The following is a 17,943-nucleotide window of genomic DNA, read 5'->3' on the forward strand; positions in this document are numbered from 1 at the left end:
TCCTAGGCCCCGGGACTTTTATTATATTTTTTTTCGCGCTAAAAACTACCTATGTACTAATTTTCAGATTTATGGGAAAATGTTCCCAATACAGCCCCTTTTTAATCTAATTTGCCCGGGCTAAAAGCAAAAGGTACTTGATTTGCAGCATCGTTGACTTCAGCAATTGGAATAGTCTTTTAAATGGCCAGCCCAACAGGGCCTGAGATATGCTAAAATGTGGCAAGGGCGTATCCAGGATTTTATTTCAGGGGGGGTTTTGGGGAAAATTTCAAGGGGGCGGGGGGTGCTGACGGAAGTTTCACTGATTTTAATTAGGCACCCCTCCCCCCCCGTCATCACCATTTCGGCCCTTGCACGCACGTAACGCCTTGGTATTATTATTCCGGCGACTGGCCTGTCCGATTGGGGTGGAGGAGTGGTTAGCACTTTCGCCTCGCAGCATGAGGAGCCGGGTTCGATCCCAGCTTGTGGCACTGGGTGAAAACTCGGAGCGACTCCTTCTTCGTAGAGTTTGCAAGTTCTCTCCCCACTGGTTTGAGGGGTTTTCCCCCGAGATCTTCGGTTCACCCTTCCATAAAAACTTGTTGAGGTTAACGGTAATAGCTAGTGTAGGGAGCTGTTGGCTCGAACGCGTGGCATGCTGGGCTTGTCAGCACCCCCCTACGCATTGTAACCCGGCCACCTGAATTAATGGCTTCAAAAGACAAAAGTCGCTTGATGACTTAGGCCTAAGGTGGTGCCTTGGGTATTAGCCTAGCTGAAAAATAAAAAATTAATTGGGTTCACCCCACAGTGGTCACTCCCAAGCCTGATGGCTCGGTGCGTATCTGTTTAGATCCCCGCACACTGAATGCATCTGTCAAGCGCCAACCTTTTCCGGTTCCCACTACACAAGAAATGTCTGCTTTGAGTGGCAAAAGGCCCAAGGGTCTTAACTGTATTGGAGTCACTGGAGAGAGTTTGTATATTTGCGTCACCGTATGGTCGCTTTCGATATCTCCGTTACCCGAATGGCCTCTAGATTCAGCGGTTCTGAGGTATGCCAGCAGCCCCTTTATTAATGTCAAAAGTGCAGAATTTAACTAATAGTTTCATTCTTTTAAAATGAGCCATTGTCGATATTGATATATGGCGACGAAATTAAAATTTGGTTAACAACTTATACACTACATCCCTCCTCCTCGTTGGAGCTAAAAACCGACCGTTCTTCAAAATTTGTTCAATACGTTGGAACATTCGAAATCGTAATCGAATTAACTTAGGTAACTTTAAAAGAGACCTGAATTATAAAATGGTATCAAAGATAATATGGACCACCTAAACTAGGTAGCATCATAAGTAGCATAACACCTCTAAATATTACATTGGGAAAAAATTTTACTACATCGTTTCTTCCTCCCACAATCTTTGTGAAGAAAGGATGTAGTAAAAATTTTTCTCAATAGCGCCCCTCGGTAGCGGCGTCACGAACTAATCTAACCCATCTTTTCTGTAACGTGATTTTCCGAGAATTTGGCGCGCGATTTTGAATTCCGTCATATTTAGGCTTAATGTGTATTTAGCCGCACTAAAATTTTTCAGTAATGCCCAACATGGCTTTCTACCTAAACGATCCTGTCTCTCTAACCTCCTGTCTGCTTCTAACCGTTGGTCAAGTTGGCTTGATCAGGGCTTCGCCGTCGACGTAATTCTTCTTGATTTTAGAAAGGCGTTTGACTCCATCCCCACACCGCTATTCTTTCCGCCCATCAAGACGCCTAGCCGGTGTTTGTGGTGATGTGCTTGCTTGGCTTGCGGATTACCTTTCTTCTCGTAAACAGCGTGTTGTGGTTCTCTGATTGGGCTGATGTCCATTGTGGTGTCCCCCAGGGTTCTGTCCTTGGTCCCCTTCTGTTTAAAGTCTTAATTAAGTCCCTCCCTGATGATGTTCGTGATACGCTCATTGAGCTCTTTGCGGATGTCACTAAATTATTTCATTGTATCAAATCCTCTGTCTGTGTCTTCAATCTAACCTTAACGCTGTGGTTCTCTGGGCCGACTCTAAGGGGTTATCTTTTAACACCGACAAATGCTCCGTCTTACACTTAGGAAGGAATAACCCCAATCACACATATTTTATTAGGGATGCCCGAATTAACACCACACTCTCTGAGCGCGATTTAGGCATTATTGTTAATGCTTCTCTAAAATTCTCGATTCACGCTAACAAAATTTCTAAGAAAATTCGCTCTATTACTGGTGTTGTCCGTCGCAATATTTTCTTCCGCTCTCCTAGGCTATTTTATTACCTATATAATTCCCTTATTCTCCCCCACTTGGATTTCTGTTCCCCAATCTGGCGCCGTCGTCTCTAATCAAATATCCTTGCTCTCCAAAAAGCTCAAAATGCCTTCCACGCTAATAGCGTTTTCCATATGATTGTTCGAGATTCGCTCCGAATCTGTCTCTGACGTCATAGATCTCGCCCCAATCGACTTGAGTAAAACCGCAAATGGAACATTCCATTTGTTGTTTTTCGTCTGCTAGTAATTTGAATTTTCGAGTCTTGGTCTGCCGTTTTGCCAAAAAATCTAAAAGGAACACGCAAAAATTTGCTCCGATCTCCATCTCGATACGTTGATCTGCTGAAATCGGCAGATCGATTTTGGGCGATCTCGCAGCACCCGAGAGCGGGAAATGGAACACGCGAATCTTGATCGGGGCAGATCCGGGCACGCAAATGGAACATAAAATGTTGATCAGAGCGATCTAAAGCGCTCGAGAGCCGTCAAATGGAAAACGCTATAAGCTTCCTCTCAAAATTTGGTCTCTCCCTGCCGCCTCTCGCTTGCAGTACCTTCGCATCGATCCTGTACATCTTCGACACCGTGTTAATGATCTCTGTTTGCTTCATGATTTTTTCTATAATAATTAAACTCTAAATTTAGACGATTTCTTCTCTCTTAGTTCCTCCCAGACTCGGGGCCATTCACTCAAACTCTCCAAGCCCCGAGTTCGTTCCGCTCAGCGTCAAAATCATTTTTCCTGTAGTGTTATGAATGACTGGAATTACCTTCCCCAAAGAAATTGTTTCTATCCCCAATCGCCACACGTTTCGCCGCCATGTCTCTGCATTTTTTCATTTTAAAGATTCCCCTCGCGTTACTTGATTCTCAACTTCTATTTCCAAATTTACTCATTTATTATAGTCGTTTGTTTCGTCTTTTTTTGCGTTTCTGTAGCGATCCTCAAACAAAAGCAACAGTAGCCCCGCCAGGATGTTTTCGCGAGTAGGCACTGCGTGATTAAGAGGCCCCCATAAAAAACTCCTTTGTAATTTTTGTTGTTCTTTAACTAGCCAAATTGTATATAATTATTTAAAAATTTTATTATTATTAAATCAATAAATTTTTTATTATTATTAAATTAATAAAAATTTTATTATTATTAAATCAATAAAATTTTTATTATTATTAAATTAATAAAAATTTTATTATTATTAAATTAATAAAAATGTTATCATTATTAAATTAATAAAAATGTTATTATTATTAAATTAATAAAAATTTTATCATTATTAAATTAATAAAAATGTTATTATTATTAAATTAATAAAAGTTTTATTATTATTAAATTAATAAATTTTTTATTATTAAGTATATTATTTACAAATAAATATTACCAACTTTACTTTTAATCGAAGAATTCCACCCTACGATTACCTCTTTACCCAAATTCAACAACTACTTATTTAGGCTTGTCTCCCCCATTGTTAAGGGGGAAGACTACAGTGGCCATTGTCTAGTTTCGCGCTATTTCAAGCTGAACTGTTTTATTGTTGTGTTTTAACTTATTAAATTAATATTGATGTGTAAAACAGCCTCTTGTTTAGTGCTTAAAATAGTTTTGACAATTTTAAATTTCAAAGTAATCTAATTATTACGTTTTAATTCGGACCCCCGGAGCTAAACACGTTGGGCAAGCGCCCAAACTACCCTATAGTAGTTGACCTCTTGAACAATAATTTTTCTCACTAAACTTGCTTTTAAATCATGACATTTTTTTTAAATATCTAATATTGCAATAAAGTTTCCCCTATTCCCAATATTGTCGGCGGATGTGTAAGTGTTCCCCTGAAGTGCTAAATCTTGTTGGGCACATAAAATAATCACTTCCACGAGTGTAGATAGGACCTCTCTGTTTCTAATAACGTCTAGTCTATGGTGGTCGTTAACCTGGCAAACTATTGATCCACGGGATTTGGATTCCATGTAGTCTAAGTACATTTTGTAGGATAGTTGGTGAGAAGATTCGTTGGAAGTGAAGTGTTCTTCGAATTGTGTCCCCATGTTTTTCCAATCCGAAAATCCCTTTAGAAATGCAGTGTTTCTACTGCCTAAAAAATGACGGCAACAAAAACAATACACTGCATCCTTTGCAACTGAATATTCAATCATTTGATATTTGTCATACCAAGAAGAATTGAAAACTCGATTTTTACCGCCAATTAATCTTTTAGGAAAAGGATTTAGTTTTGGCTGAACTGGAAGGCAATCTTTATCTAGACTAATATTATTCAACGCCTGTAAGCCCATTTATTTTGAATTGGACAGGTTGTTTGATGTATTTTGTGCATGGTTAGAGTTGGGGTTTGCAATTACTTCTGCAATTTCTCCTTCATGAGTCAGTTCCATTTCCATATCAGTACTGACGTTTGGAAGAACTTCAGCAGTATTATTAAAACAGTGACTGTTATCAGTCTCCAAGGATTCTAAACCCTTTCCCAATTCTTTGACTAGGTTTTTCTCAGAACTATAGTTATGGCTTTGCGCCGACGATTTCAAAAAAAGTGCCATTGCACCTTTCTGATTACTAACGAAACTACATGTATCTTCCCTTTTCCATTTTTCTCATTTTTGGGACCCAGATAAAAATTTTCTGGTATGTAGTCTTCAAACAGACTTTTTAATAATACCAGCTATATCAAAGCCCTGAAAAAAGCGGTTTGAATATTTTTTCTAGAATAGCTAATTAGCCTTGAAAAGGCTTTTTGAATAATTTAGCTAGAATAGCTAATTAGCCTTGAAAAAGGCTTTTTGAATAATTTAGCTAGAATAGCTAATTAGCCTTGAAAAGGGCTTTTTGAATAATTTAGCTAGAATAGCTAATTAGCCTTGAAAAAGGCTGTTTCAAAATTAGCTTAAAACCGCTAAATAGCCTTTAAAAAGGCTGTATTGGCAAAGTTAGTCTCGGAAGACTTAGAAAAAATTTGACTGGGAGAGAATCGAAATTGAGAACTACCTGTTTGTTCAGGAGCAGAAAACGAAATGAAGAAACGCGCGTTATCTGGGACAAGTCCGACCACCGAAGGTCTAGCTCCTTTCTCTACGATCAGTGGTCACTGATATCACGTGATTTCGCAAAAGGGACAAGGAGTAAAAAATAAAAAACCCTAATCCCCAGGACGCTCTCTATTCAAAGTAGTGACTGGTACGATGCTTTACGCTTCGACTTCAGCTCCGCTGGGATTTCCCTTCGTTTAAGCGTTGCAATTGTTTAAGTCGTATTAAAGAAAACCAGTTTCTCACTTTATGCCCCCTTTTGTAGAATTCCTAGAAACTAAGCTTATGTTTATTGTGTTGGTTGGAGCTAAGTTATCACTGAGGCGAACAGGTGGTTTTTTTTTGCTGCTTTCCTTGCACGACGGACTTCCCTGTCCCGGGCCAGTCTTTTGTCATATACTCTATATCAATGTTAACAGAGTACACTACCAAAAGCAGAAACCACAGAGTTCGCTGCCTTTGTTTGTGTACTCAAGTAATATTGATTTCGAGTATAGGTGGTTCAAAAGGGAACGTTTTGTTAGGGCCATTTAGGACTCTTGGAAATTGGAATTGAATGGGAGTTCTTTTTTAGGGGGCTAGATGACCAATTTTTAAAAATAAATAAAATTTAAAAATCACATTTGGAGGCCCCAGAGGCAATTTTTTTAAACTTTTAGAGGCCCCTAAAATAGGCCTAAAATTTTTGAACATAGGCACGTGCCTACTGCTGGCGGGAGCACTGAAAAGCAAACCTGATGCCAAAGATAATACAGGGTGTCCACTAAAAAATGAACCATGGCGAATATCTCAAAATCTGTTTTAGGTACGATTTTGAAATTTTCAAGTCGTATACAAGATGTAGGGGGAAACCTACTGCGAAAATGTCGATAACCTTGAACCATGTCTTCAAGGTCATCCAAAAACTAACTCGAGAACCGTAAGGGTTAGAAAGTTGGTACCAATTAGAAACGTGTTCCACGTTACTTTTTAAGTACAAATAGCTTTGAGCTGATCCGATTTGACCAATAGGAAGCCCAGAAATGCTAGATGAAAAACAATAAGGTCGTTAAGTTGATAACGTGTCGAAAGCGAGGTTCGGGAGCTGATAACTCTAAAGATACTCGTGTTAGAGTATTGAAATTTGCTACATATCCTCATCAGGATTAAGGGTCTTTAGTTTAAAAATTTCAATGACCTTGAACTATTGCTCCTAGATATAACTACGCACCCTAGATTCGAAATCACGGCGTTTGTCGATAGCGCGTTTTCTCGTGAGGCTTTTACCAAAGATAATTTAAACTCGTACCCTAGATTCGAATACTGAGAGCTTTCCCATTGACGGTTTTGTTACGAAGCGTTTACCCTTTTCCGGCACGTGACCTCAGAAAAATCGGGCTCCATCGTTGTGGCACGGCTAACTTCGAACACGCGCTACCGCGCTATATAGCGCGTGATCGAAGTTGGCCGTGGTTGCGGTAAGGAGCGAATTTTTTCTGAGTTCCGCCGGGAAGTGGGTAAACACTATCGGCAACGCGCGAGAGAGTGATTTCGAATCTAGGGTACGAGTTTAAATTATCTTTGATGCCACCGACTAACGATACCTGTTTCGGTGCGTACATGATTTCAAGATCCCATCAGTCTACGGTTCTAATCATAGAAATCTCATAGGTAACTAGAATGCTGCCGCCTACGGCTGGAGCTTGACGCCAGTTCGCCTTGAACCTTCAGCCAATGAGAGGCCGTAGAGTGGTTCCGCCAAGGAGGATAATAATCCTCCTTGGATCTGCTACTATAGCGGGAGATAGGTGACGTCACTCTCTGGTGACATTAAATTCTTGGCAGAACCACTCTTTGAGCTCTGATTGGCTGAGATCTGGCTATCGTCTGCCACGGCGTTTGGCCCATTTGCCAGTTACACGGCAGCATTCTAGTTACTTATGAAATTTCTATGGTTCTAATCATTCATTTAGAAAACTGTTTTTCAAGCTCGCGCCATTTTAAATATTCTGATTTCCAATATCAACGGCGAAGTTATCGCCATCTTGCGGGTCTTAACTATATTATCATACGTAAACATGTAGCACGCTGTGTTTTAACTAATGACTACGTTGCTTTAACCAATTTACACAACAGCAATAAGTGTAGCTCTTTCTAGTGTAATCTGTTAGCCTCTATAGTCTTTTGAACTTCTAGCGTCCAATTGTTGATTATCAAACAATCCCTAACGCCAAATAATTACCAATTTTGGTTACAAATATTTTTTCATTATTATTATGATACATTGTTTATCACCCAAGGGGCATTATATAATCATACTGGCTATCAGAAATAAGATTCACAACACAAACACTAATTAAATTAAGTTTATTTAGCAATTATTTGTTGTAAAAGAGCTATGCTACTTTCCGTCACACTTTACATATTTCATTTATTATTATACAAGGTTTGAAAAACTCCTAACCAGTACGTATGTTTTGGGAAAAATATAAATTTCTGATAGCAAGTATGATGAACAAAGAAATAAAATAATGAAATCGTTACTGTACAAGGAAGGGGGGGGGGGGGTGGAGGAATGGGGCAACAGGTCAAGTGACAAAGCGATCACCTTGTCCTTGTTATACTCTTGGTCAAACCATCAGTTCAAGTTCAAAACGTTTTCACACACTTCACATAAAGACAGGATTTTTTTTAAAAACCTTCACGTTACTTTTATCTAATAGGCTATTTGACATATATTTATAATGTAGTTCCATCTGTAGAATGGAAACTGGATTCCCCGCAAAATAAATTTAAAAAGTTTTTTTTCTAAGGGGAAAGCGGAAAATTTCAATGTAAAAAAATTCTATACACTTAAATCCATCTTCCAAATTCCAGCTACATACTTTAGCGCAGGCATTGAAACACAATACCCGCATTTATTTCAATTAGACAATGCGAAAATTAAAGTGATATTTCTCCCATTAGTGAAGAATTTAAATAGGGCTAATTGTAAAAAATAAACGTCACTTCCCGCATTACCATCCCACTCTGTTACTAAGTCTCGGAAATATAAAATCCGAAACAAGTCCACCAAATTACTTTAAACTACCGGTAAATTTCTTTTTACTGATGCGTGTTAAGAAAGAGGCGGTCATCACGCCAAATAGCTGTAAGTGTCTTTCTGTCCATCAGTTCTCTCCAAATACTCTTTTTCAATTAGAATATCAATGCATTTCTGTACGGAATTATAAGGCGTTAAAATTATTACCTGTTTATGTAAATAGAACAAGTGAACCGTACTTTTATAACAGGCACACGTGGTTTGAACCTGGAGGAGAGTTGGTTTAGTACCTCAGCCAAAAGTTGCTGATGTTTGAGAATCTTTCGCATCTTCATGATTCGTACAATAGCCGCCTAGCGAAAGGTAAAAATGTAAAAAATAGTAGTACAAACAATGAAACTCTTAATGAAAGTGGCACGGACTTGAATAAGAAGCTTTCGGTCTTCCTCTATGTGTTTATGAGTGGTTTCTTGTTCAACTTTCATTTCAGTTTTCATGGGAACGTTTATATTGACGCGAAGCTTCTTGTTTTTGTAGCCAAAATAAAGGGAAACCGAGGTGGTCGCCGCTAAATCCCCTTCCCCATCTTCATCATCGCAAATGGCGGGAGAAGGCGTAGAAGTACCAGCCACTCCCGGAGGAGTAGAAGCGTTTAGTAGCTTAGATTTCAACAGAATCTGTATGACTTGAACGAGAAAGTCCATTTTTATTTGTGTGCTTTCTTGTAATTGCGTGATTGTAAACGCATCAGCCGTGTTAAATTGAAGCAAAACAGCCATTTGAAAGGTTGAAGCTTGTAGGGTGTAGCGATTCTTGAAACAATTGGTTACTAGCTCTCCTTTAGACATATTATAAAGCCAATGTAGCTTGCGACCACTATGTTGGCTACTGTAGAAAGTTGTAAATCTCTGTACACTACGTTCCAGCTTTAAAAATAGAACCACATTGTGATACAAAAGTTAAGGAGAGATTAAGATGGCTTTTAATACCTCTTGGGGCAGTGCAAACGTGAATGATTGTTGAAAAGGCCAGGAACCAGAGCTCAGAACTTGAATGCTGAAATCAACTGTACAATAATGAGATATAAGAATAAATTCCTACTAATCGCATCTTATCGGTAATTAATATGTTATTATTACGATCTAAAGGTTCATTGGAGTTCAATAGATGCTTCCTAAACTGCTCATTTAGGTCCTTGCTAACTCCAATGTCTTGAAACATTCTTTGTAATTTGGACGTGTATTCAAAACCACAAGCTTGCTTCAGTTTAGAGATCATGCTAGCTTCAGCGTCATCACTAGCGGACATATGTTGAACTAATCTCTTGGCCAACATTTTGCTGTAGAATTTTTGGAAGACATCCTTGTCTTCGATGTATTTGAACACTATCATCTGTTACCAAATTTGAAAAAATTAACAACAAAATAAAAAGTGCATTGCCATACTAGCATACATACCACTTGATTTAACGTATCCTCTAGTTCCGACTCTTCTGGGTTTTTGGAACTTTTCTTCAGTAATAAATCACAGTATTTTGCCAATAATTCGGGTGATTTACTGGAAGAATTGGCCATTTTGGTGACAGAATTGTTATTAATGAACTTTCCACAGGCCTTGTCCAAAGCAGCAACAAAACCAGCTTCGTTGCTGAATGCGGTCATCACAAGGGCATTGTATTTTCGGTGAACATCAAGGATGGTATTAACGTACAATTTTGGTTCGTTAACAGCTGATTCCCCGCATTTACCAATTGCAGATAGCCCCTAAAAAACACCTATCTTATAGTTTCTATATCAGCAATGCTCGAGCATCAGTTTCAAATCTAACCTGGGTATGTATGTGTACTTCGAGTAAATTACGGAGTTCACCAAGTCCATCTGGTATCCTCGAAACAAGCTGGAACATTCGACCAAGATCATCATTTTTATCGTCATTTAACAGATTTTGAAATTCAGCGTGAAATATTTCCAAATGCTTTTCAATGAGGACTTTTTCACACGTTTTTGCTAAAGCGTCTAAGGTAGTTTCGTGTAGATATAGTTGCACTCTACGTTGTTCCTCTAACAGTCTTTGTTCTCCTTTTTTCATATATTCTGTCACTGGATTTTGACGGAGAAATTCTGTGCTTTCACGCGTGTAGAATCGTTCAGTGTCTTCTAAGAAAGTATTCTCAAAAGCTTCTTTATACAGAGAGAGATTCTGGCCTTTGGCAGCCGGGTCATCTTCATTTAGACCAAGCTCAACTGAAAATAATAATTTTAACAGGCAAAATCCTTAATTGAATTAAAAATTAACAATGAGAAACTGACCATAGCAATTCATAACACCGCTAACTAGCCTCGTATTGATTGTTTCTCCATTCCTTTCTTTCTCAATTAACTTAAGAACAGCATTGGTTACTTGTTTATGTAGAGGTTTAAATAAATTATCTCTCCATGATACGAGAGCCAGCTAAAATAAAAGCATAAATATTCCCTTAAAAGAACCACATTTAAAGAAAATAACTTTAACATTACTTGGTAAATTTCATAGATTCCTTTCTTTCCTTCGTCACATTCGCGTTTAACCCAGTGACGATTTAAATATGAACATATACCATTCAGAACCTTACTCGAGAACTGATACTCCTCCCATTGCTTTGTGTAGAACCTTAAAACCTCCTCGTCCATAAGATCAACCCCATCCTAGCAAAAAAAATTAAAAAAAAACACAACATCATTAACTCTGAGAGTGGAACTATGGCTTTCAATTGAAAAACTCTTACTTTCTGAAGCCCCACTAAATAATTTTTAAGAAAATCCTTCAGTCTTTTGTATAATTCTAGCCCAACAAACTGGGCACCACCGGGTGGATGACCCTTTTTTGACTTTGTTGATGATGAACGAACAGCTTGATGCACGCTGGTACAATAGTCATATACATGCCTAAAAACCATTCTACATGTTAGAATCTAACTCAACAACAATATAAAAATGTATAATACGTGTAAAGTTCCATGTATCGTGTACGGTACATATTTTGACTTTTATAGGTGTAAACTTGTTCAATCCCTTCCTTAAGGTCACCCCATATTTGATCTAAATCAATTTGCTTCAGCCCATGTGTGTTTTGAGTCCTAGATGACTGGGACGCAGAGCTGCTGGAGCTAGACATTCTCGGAAAACGAGAGAACTCTCCCTTTACTTTATTTTGAAAGTTGGTGAAATGATTCTCCTAAGCAAATATCTTTTCACCTAAGGAGAAAATTAAGTAAAACTTTTCATAAAAGTATACAAATGAATTATTACAATACAGCCTACATTATGCATAAGAAACTCAAGATGCTTTTTTGGTCTTAAAATTGGTGTAAAATCTCTAGAATAAGCTACAGTTCATGTCAAGGGAAGCATAACCAATTCTGACCTACTTCTTGCACCAGTAATTTTCCCTGGTTTCCTTCAATTTTAAAACTAAAATTATTGGGAAACAATCTAAATATATATCATATTTGGTAAAATTAAACACAAAATACGCCGATAGTTACTTAATATACAGCAAATATTTTTATATTTTGCACTTAATTGTGTTGATAAATACCCAAGAGACCATTTTTTGGCATAGGGTCACCCTGTGATATTTGAAAATACCATACAATCTATAAATTTAGCTAAGAGCTATAACTTTATATTAAATTTCAGATTTAATTGATGAATATAGCCCTATTTGGAACATTGAAATTTGATTCAGTTGCATTATTCAGAGATTACCGACTGGAAAATAAAAATGTTGTAGAACAAGCTTTTTCATAACGCATTAAATGGCGGGCAACGAAAAGAGCCAAGGCTTGAAAAAATAGGCAGACATAAAGGAAAACAAAGTTGCGTCCCTGAGTTGAAAATAAGCAAGTTTAAAACGTACCTTCCTAGTAGAAACGGGGATTGAAGTTAAATAATAATAAATTAACTTTATTATTCTAACTCTATCATTTCTGAATTACGTTTTTTTTTAATAAAGTAAACAAAAAGTATTAGGCCCAAGCCCAACTCCCGAGTCCGATTACCCCAGCAACTGAGCAACTAGACTACTTTCAAATTTTGACGGTAGAGGCACCACAGTAACACTGTAAATGACCTTCTACTGACGTAATTTGGTCTAAAACTACTAGCAGATAAATTTCCGAAACTTCACAATGACGTTTCAGAAAAACAGCCAATAAGAGTTCGTAACACCTCTTAGTCTCTCTTATTGGCCCATGATTAACCATATAAGCTAGAGCAAGGCTATAGAAGAGTTCTTATCAAATTAACGCGCCCATGATTTCAAATTTGCTTGCTTTTTTATAATTTGTTTTGAATAATCGAATAAGTAACAATTTTAAATAAGATAAATTAAAAAATAAAAGCAAATTAAAATATTGTGTTTTGTAGCAATTTTCATGTATAAACGTTGTTTTTCTTTCAGTTGGATCTCAATTATAAATGTAATATTAGAGTGTATCTTTTTGGTATGTCTGTACACAAACCGGGAACAGCTTAACAGACGAATAACTATTAATTTCATAAATAACTAAATTTACCCGATAAAGAATCGATTCCAGGAAAAAAGGCCAAATAGGTCTACCCGATGGCGCTTTGATCGACTTATACGTCAGATATGACGATAATTGCGTAACATTGAGGAAATTTATCTTTCCGTTTTCTACGCTGTTTCATACCGTTAAATATAGCAAAGTTTCAGTAGAAACAATTAAAAGAAAATGGAGCAAAAGAAATATCCTCCTTCATCAGCACCTCCAATGTATCCAACAGCCTATCCAACTGGAGGTACCAGTCTATTTTTTTCTTAATTCATTTACTTAAAAGTTGTAACACTTCTCCAAGGCTAATTTTTTTTTCTGATAACAGTTCCTCCCTCTGGTCCACCTCCACCGTATTCGGCGGTAAATTACAAGAACAAATTAAATTAACCAGGTCTATTTTTATTAACACGCAATTTTAATTCAGGCTCCTATGGGGGCATCCGCTATGCCTCCATACAATATAGCACCTACTGGTGGTCCACCACCAGCTTATGGGGCTATGCCCCAGATGATGCCCCAAGGGACAGTACACATGCCAATGGCTTTCGACGCTGGAGCGCGATTTGATAAGAATGCGAAACCAAATATACCACCTCCACCACCTGGAGTTATGCCCAATGCTGCTCAAATGGCGATGATGCAAGGTCAAAATGTAGTAGCTGGACAAAAGAAGCAAACATTCTTGGATGGAACTGGTGGGGGAGGGTACACTTTCTGGTAGAAAACACTTACAGTAATTCTACCATAACAAACAAAAAAATTTGTTTAATTTAAAAATACAAAATTTGGCCAGTAATTTTATCAAATAAAAGTGTTAAAATCAGATCAGATAATTCTTTAATGTTGGTTTCTAGTTCTTTTACCTTAAATGTTAAATATAAATCAGTATTATTTAATATTAGTGATAAATGTAGCTTACGTTTAATACGCAGATAAAATTAATTCCATTGCTATTATTTCTCGCACAAGCTTGGCATTTGAGCCTCAAACATGATAATGTAGTATTAACGGTTGGTGCTGGATCATATACTACATGAACTTGTCTATTGTCGTGATTGTAGCATTCTACAAAGTCCAATATTTCAATCAGCGATCCATTTTGGTGAAACTCGACGAAATTATCACATTCCAAAGTGATATTTTTTGTAAATTCAACCTAAACTAATGGTTTGTTATAAATTTTTGGCAAAATTTATATTTTGTAAAGCTTAAGTAAACTAATAACCCTTTTAAATCGAGATGATATTGTATTATGCAGGGTATTTCTAAGAGCCTTATTTTCACAATTAATAACATGTATAATTTCTTTCTCTTAAAATAAAATTAAGATTTCATTATTAACACTTTTCAATTGAAAAAGACCTGGCAATTTCTTGATTTTAACATTTTGAGCTATTGTATCTGAGATTAAAATTGAGAAAGCTTAATTGTGTTATACCAAGAAATTCCCACTCTGATAAAAAAATTTATTACCAGCAAGTATTCCTTCTATTGCATATAAGTCTTTTTTATAGGTTACCTATGGGTATAATATATCAATTTCTTGGTCAGGAGATTGAAAACACAACAGCCTACCAACCTTCCATAAATCAGAAGGGCCCTCGATTAATTTGGCTCTTACATTGGCATATTTTAATACCAGTTGAAGGCATTCTGTGCCATAATCTAAATCATGATCTGTGCACTTGAAATAGATCTAGATTTATTTGTCGAAATCATGGGGGAGGGAATAGTGATATTCGTTACCTTACTTTGTTATAAGCATCAAGTACAACTGACAGTTTAAATGCTTGTGGCATTTCACTGTTAAAGTACAATGCCCTGTCCAAAGATTCATTTAAAAAATTGTTACTGTCTCTAGTAATAACTGTTGATACCAGGGGACGTATGACTCCGCATGACTGAATGAATGAAATGGATGTCAATATAAGAATTTTTAATTACCACTTCAGTATTTCAAAAATACCCCATGTATATAAGCTTCATTAATAATGCTGGCTAAAGCATCATCTGGAACCAGAGGTCTTACCGCATCATGAATAACTACAACTTCTGATTCAACACCTAAAATTAAATCTTTCGTAGTAATTTTCTTGAATAAATATTTAATCATGGTACCTATGTTTTTTAAATGATTTAAAGCTTTTTTTATAGACCTGTGTCTGGTTGTCCCACCTACTAATACTATAATTTCTGGCGTACTTGTGTTGGTTGCTGAATTTAGCATTTCTATAACAATCTCTACACACTTATCAGGGACAGTTATTAATATTTTTCCTATCTTGGAGATTCTAAAAATTAAACGTTTAAATTATTCTATAATTACAACACCGGGTATTTCATTTAAGTACTCAGTACCTGAGAAATGCATTGACAGTATGTTGGAGAAGAGGCTTCCCTCTTACTAAAGAGAATTGTTTTGGTTCTAATAGCCCCATTCTCTCGCCATTACCCGAAGCAGGTAAAACAACCGATACTCTAAAGTGATCATTCTTAATTTCCGACATTTAAACAATAGACAATTTAAATTAATGAAATTGTAAAATTGACCAATACGTAAGGAATTAGTAAATTAGGATCATTGTCAATCTGCTAGAATTCTGAAATTTGGAAAAGATATTAATTAAAATGCAGTTGAGTACCCGACGAAACAGAATTAAGCTATTGCTTTTAAACTTGAATAAAATTGCGGGGAAAATTATCTAATACACCAAAAACGTTGTTTACTATTTATAATAACCAAAATGCCATAGGTAATTTAGTTATCTAAAAATACGAAGATAAAACAAACTACAAAGAAAACTAAAACAGATGGCGCTACCATTGTCTTATATTTTTCGACCGCGATTTTTGAATGTTCCTTTAATTTACTAAAATTTGACAAAGGAAATGTGTTTAATGTAATATAATTATGAAAATTGATTGAAATTAATATTTTTTAATATTATAAGTGTAATGATCAATTAATTTGGGTGGGGTGGTTATAGTAGACCGAATACTACCGTTTGCCAAATTTAAAGATAGATAAATAGATAGATAGATACTAAACATGATTCATCTATTGGCCGGTAATTATTATGGCAGTCAGCCTAATTTAAATTAATGTCAATTGTGTTTTCCTGGTTCTATCGATTGATATAAAATGTAAAAATGCAACTGCTATATTTACGAAACATTGAAGGCGTTTAATACGGATCATGTCTATCATATTAATTTGGAGTAACTAAATTATGACCCGGTCAATTTGTTCGAAATTAACGACAATGATACTACAATAAGTGTTCCATCGTTTGATAAAAAAGTAAGAAATCCTTCTCCTAAAGCAGAAAATTTATCAAACGGTAATATTAGGTCTACTATAATCCCCCCCCCCCCCCACCAAATTAATTGATCATTACACTTTTTCTATTCATATTTGATATTATTGTAGTATCAATAACGTTAATTTCATGAAATAATATTTATTTCATCATATTAATTTTCTTATGTCAAATGTGAGTAAATTAAAGGAAAATTCCAAGATCGCGTTCGAAAAAATTTAGACAATGGTAGCGCCATTTGTTTTAATTTTCTTTGTATTTAAAGTTTTTTATTCGTATTTTTAGATAACTATGGCTTTTTTAATTATTATAAATAGTAAACAAAGATTTTAGTTGATTAGATAATTTTTTCCGTAATTTTTTTCAAGTTTAAAAGCAATTTATAATGTTTTACGCTGTAGTTACGCCCATAGCTTAATTCTGTTTCGTCGGGTACTCCAATGCATCGTAAATATTACCTTTTTCAACTTTTAGAATAGGCGCTTAAACCAGCCTTGGAAATAAGGTATTTTATTTAAATGGTCCTTATGACCATTGACCCCTTAGATTATTAATGATTAAATTGGTCATTATGACCTGTGTCCCCCTAGCTTATGAATTATTAAACTGATCTCATATAAAATGTTCTAATGTCATTTTATAAGCCTAAAAAAACCTATACATGTTTAGAAGTTAGATTATGTTGCTAACAATAATTTTAAACGTATTCAAAATAGTTAACTTTATTTTATGAGTATCACAAGAATAGTACTATATAGTACTATATCATATAAGACTACTGCCATAGCCTAGAAGACCCTCGTAATTTAAAGTATTCTCTCTCTCTACTCTAGGCCCCGTAGCTCCGAGTCCTCGGTCCGGGGAAAGCGAGACTAGAGGATTGCAAGTTTGAGGCTTTGAGCATGGATTAACAATAACTCACAGGGATAGTTATCTTCCATAGAACTATCATTGCCAGCCAAAAATACGTACGTTTGCTACAAACTCTTCCCCCATTACAGTCCCACACTCCCCACTTTCCGCCCCAAAACGATTCAAATCCGGATATCGTAACGCCATCTCGTGTCTGAAATCGACACTATGGTTTTTTAATATGGTTTTTAAAAATGGCGATTGTCAGTAAAATTGGTCCGCAGATTATTTTATTCTGAATTTAATAGGATTTGTCATTGTTTAAGCCGTAATTTTTTTTATATCGCATAGGTAAATAGCAATTAGCTTTACATCAATAAAAATTCAACAGTTATTGGATTCTATAGAGACTTGGCACTCCGTAGCTTTGGCCATGGCCGCCATTGTGGTAACATTTTTCTCCCCATGATAAAAACTATTGAAAAAAAAAAAACTGTGACGTAGTACCGCCAAGTCCCTATTATTATTATTATTATTATTATTATTATTATTATTATTATTATTATTATTCAAAAAAAATTACCTGATGAAAACATTTAAAAAACTAAAAACAGAAACGCGATGCAAAAAATTCATTAGATTTCGCGGCGCCAAAGAAACTGCCCGTCTGCTCGCCGAATTAAATCGTTTCCGCTTAGGCCTAGTTGTGATTTCACCCGCTAGGACCGATGGCGTTTGAATCAAACTTATTTTCGCAGAGAACTATCCCTGTGAGTTATTGTTAATCCATGCTTGGAGGCCAGAGGGGGCTTCGACAGTTTGACTCATTCGAGGGATGCGAGCGAGGTACTCTGCAATGCCTCGACG

General features: G+C 36.3%; 3 protein-coding genes across 4 annotated transcripts; 1 reads left to right on the plus strand and 2 right to left on the minus strand.

Moving 5' to 3' along the window:
* Positions 1–7,548: 7,548 nt before the first annotated feature.
* On the minus strand, positions 7,549–12,406 carry Cul1 (cullin 1). Of its 2 annotated transcripts, none has more exons than XM_090164154.1 (12): positions 12,244–12,406; positions 11,330–11,579; positions 11,111–11,270; positions 10,863–11,030; positions 10,656–10,797; positions 10,174–10,589; positions 9,804–10,109; positions 9,486–9,738; positions 9,336–9,412; positions 8,769–9,272; positions 8,586–8,699; positions 7,549–8,520 (listed from the first exon to the last, which is right to left on the minus strand). In XM_090164154.1, exons 2-12 carry the CDS (start codon positions 11,497–11,499, stop codon positions 8,440–8,442), a joined length of 2,391 nt encoding a protein of 796 aa, XP_090020280.1. In that variant the 5' UTR covers positions 11,500–11,579; positions 12,244–12,406; the 3' UTR covers positions 7,549–8,439. The 2 variants fall into 2 exon arrangements, with proteins under 2 accessions (XP_090020280.1, XP_090020281.1); XM_090164155.1 differs by lacking the exon at positions 12,244–12,406 and adding an exon at positions 11,646–11,666.
* Positions 12,407–12,981: 575 nt separating this feature from the next.
* LOC149922196 (DAZ-associated protein 2-like) lies at positions 12,982–13,729 on the plus strand. The gene is made up of 3 exons (XM_090164157.1): positions 12,982–13,148; positions 13,230–13,264; positions 13,329–13,729. The coding sequence occupies exons 1-3, from the start codon at positions 13,082–13,084 to the stop codon at positions 13,623–13,625; spliced, it is 399 nt and encodes a 132-aa protein (XP_090020283.1). The 5' UTR covers positions 12,982–13,081; the 3' UTR covers positions 13,626–13,729.
* Positions 13,407–15,550, minus strand: LOC149922197 (D-ribitol-5-phosphate cytidylyltransferase-like). The gene is made up of 9 exons (XM_090164156.1): positions 15,263–15,550; positions 15,023–15,195; positions 14,871–14,968; positions 14,656–14,805; positions 14,484–14,588; positions 14,378–14,423; positions 14,130–14,215; positions 13,824–14,060; positions 13,407–13,767 (listed from the first exon to the last, which is right to left on the minus strand). The coding sequence occupies exons 1-9, from the start codon at positions 15,409–15,411 to the stop codon at positions 13,675–13,677; spliced, it is 1,137 nt and encodes a 378-aa protein (XP_090020282.1). The 5' UTR covers positions 15,412–15,550; the 3' UTR covers positions 13,407–13,674.
* Between the last annotated feature and the right edge of the window lie 2,393 nt (positions 15,551–17,943).

The sequence above is a fragment of the Leiobunum rupestre genome, chromosome 11 (assembly GCF_980474605.1).
Source record: "Leiobunum rupestre chromosome 11, qqLeiRupe1.1.hap1, whole genome shotgun sequence".
Taxonomy (NCBI): Eukaryota; Metazoa; Arthropoda; class Arachnida; order Opiliones; family Sclerosomatidae; genus Leiobunum; species Leiobunum rupestre.

Coding starts and splice junctions, on each gene's coding strand:
- Cul1 (XM_090164154.1), bottom strand. CDS start 11,499: ATGTCTAGCTCCAGCAGCTCTGCGTCCCAGTCATCTAGGACTCAAAAC. Junction 11,271..11,329: donor CGATACATGGAACTTTACAC/GTATTATACATT, acceptor AATGGTTTTTAG/GCATGTATATGACTATTGTA. Junction 11,031..11,110: donor ATTTAGTGGGGCTTCAGAAA/GTAAGAGTTTTT, acceptor TTTTTTTGCTAG/GATGGGGTTGATCTTATGGA.
- LOC149922196 (XM_090164157.1), top strand. CDS start 13,082: ATGGAGCAAAAGAAATATCCTCCTTCATCAGCACCTCCAATGTATCCA. Junction 13,149..13,229: donor AACAGCCTATCCAACTGGAG/GTACCAGTCTAT, acceptor TTCTGATAACAG/TTCCTCCCTCTGGTCCACCT. Junction 13,265..13,328: donor CACCTCCACCGTATTCGGCG/GTAAATTACAAG, acceptor ATTTTAATTCAG/GCTCCTATGGGGGCATCCGC.
- LOC149922197 (XM_090164156.1), bottom strand. CDS start 15,411: ATGTCGGAAATTAAGAATGATCACTTTAGAGTATCGGTTGTTTTACCT. Junction 14,806..14,870: donor ATGAAGCTTATATACATGGG/GTATTTTTGAAA, acceptor TCATTCATTCAG/TCATGCGGAGTCATACGTCC. Junction 14,061..14,129: donor TATCATCTCGATTTAAAAGG/GTTATTAGTTTA, acceptor CCATTAGTTTAG/GTTGAATTTACAAAAAATAT.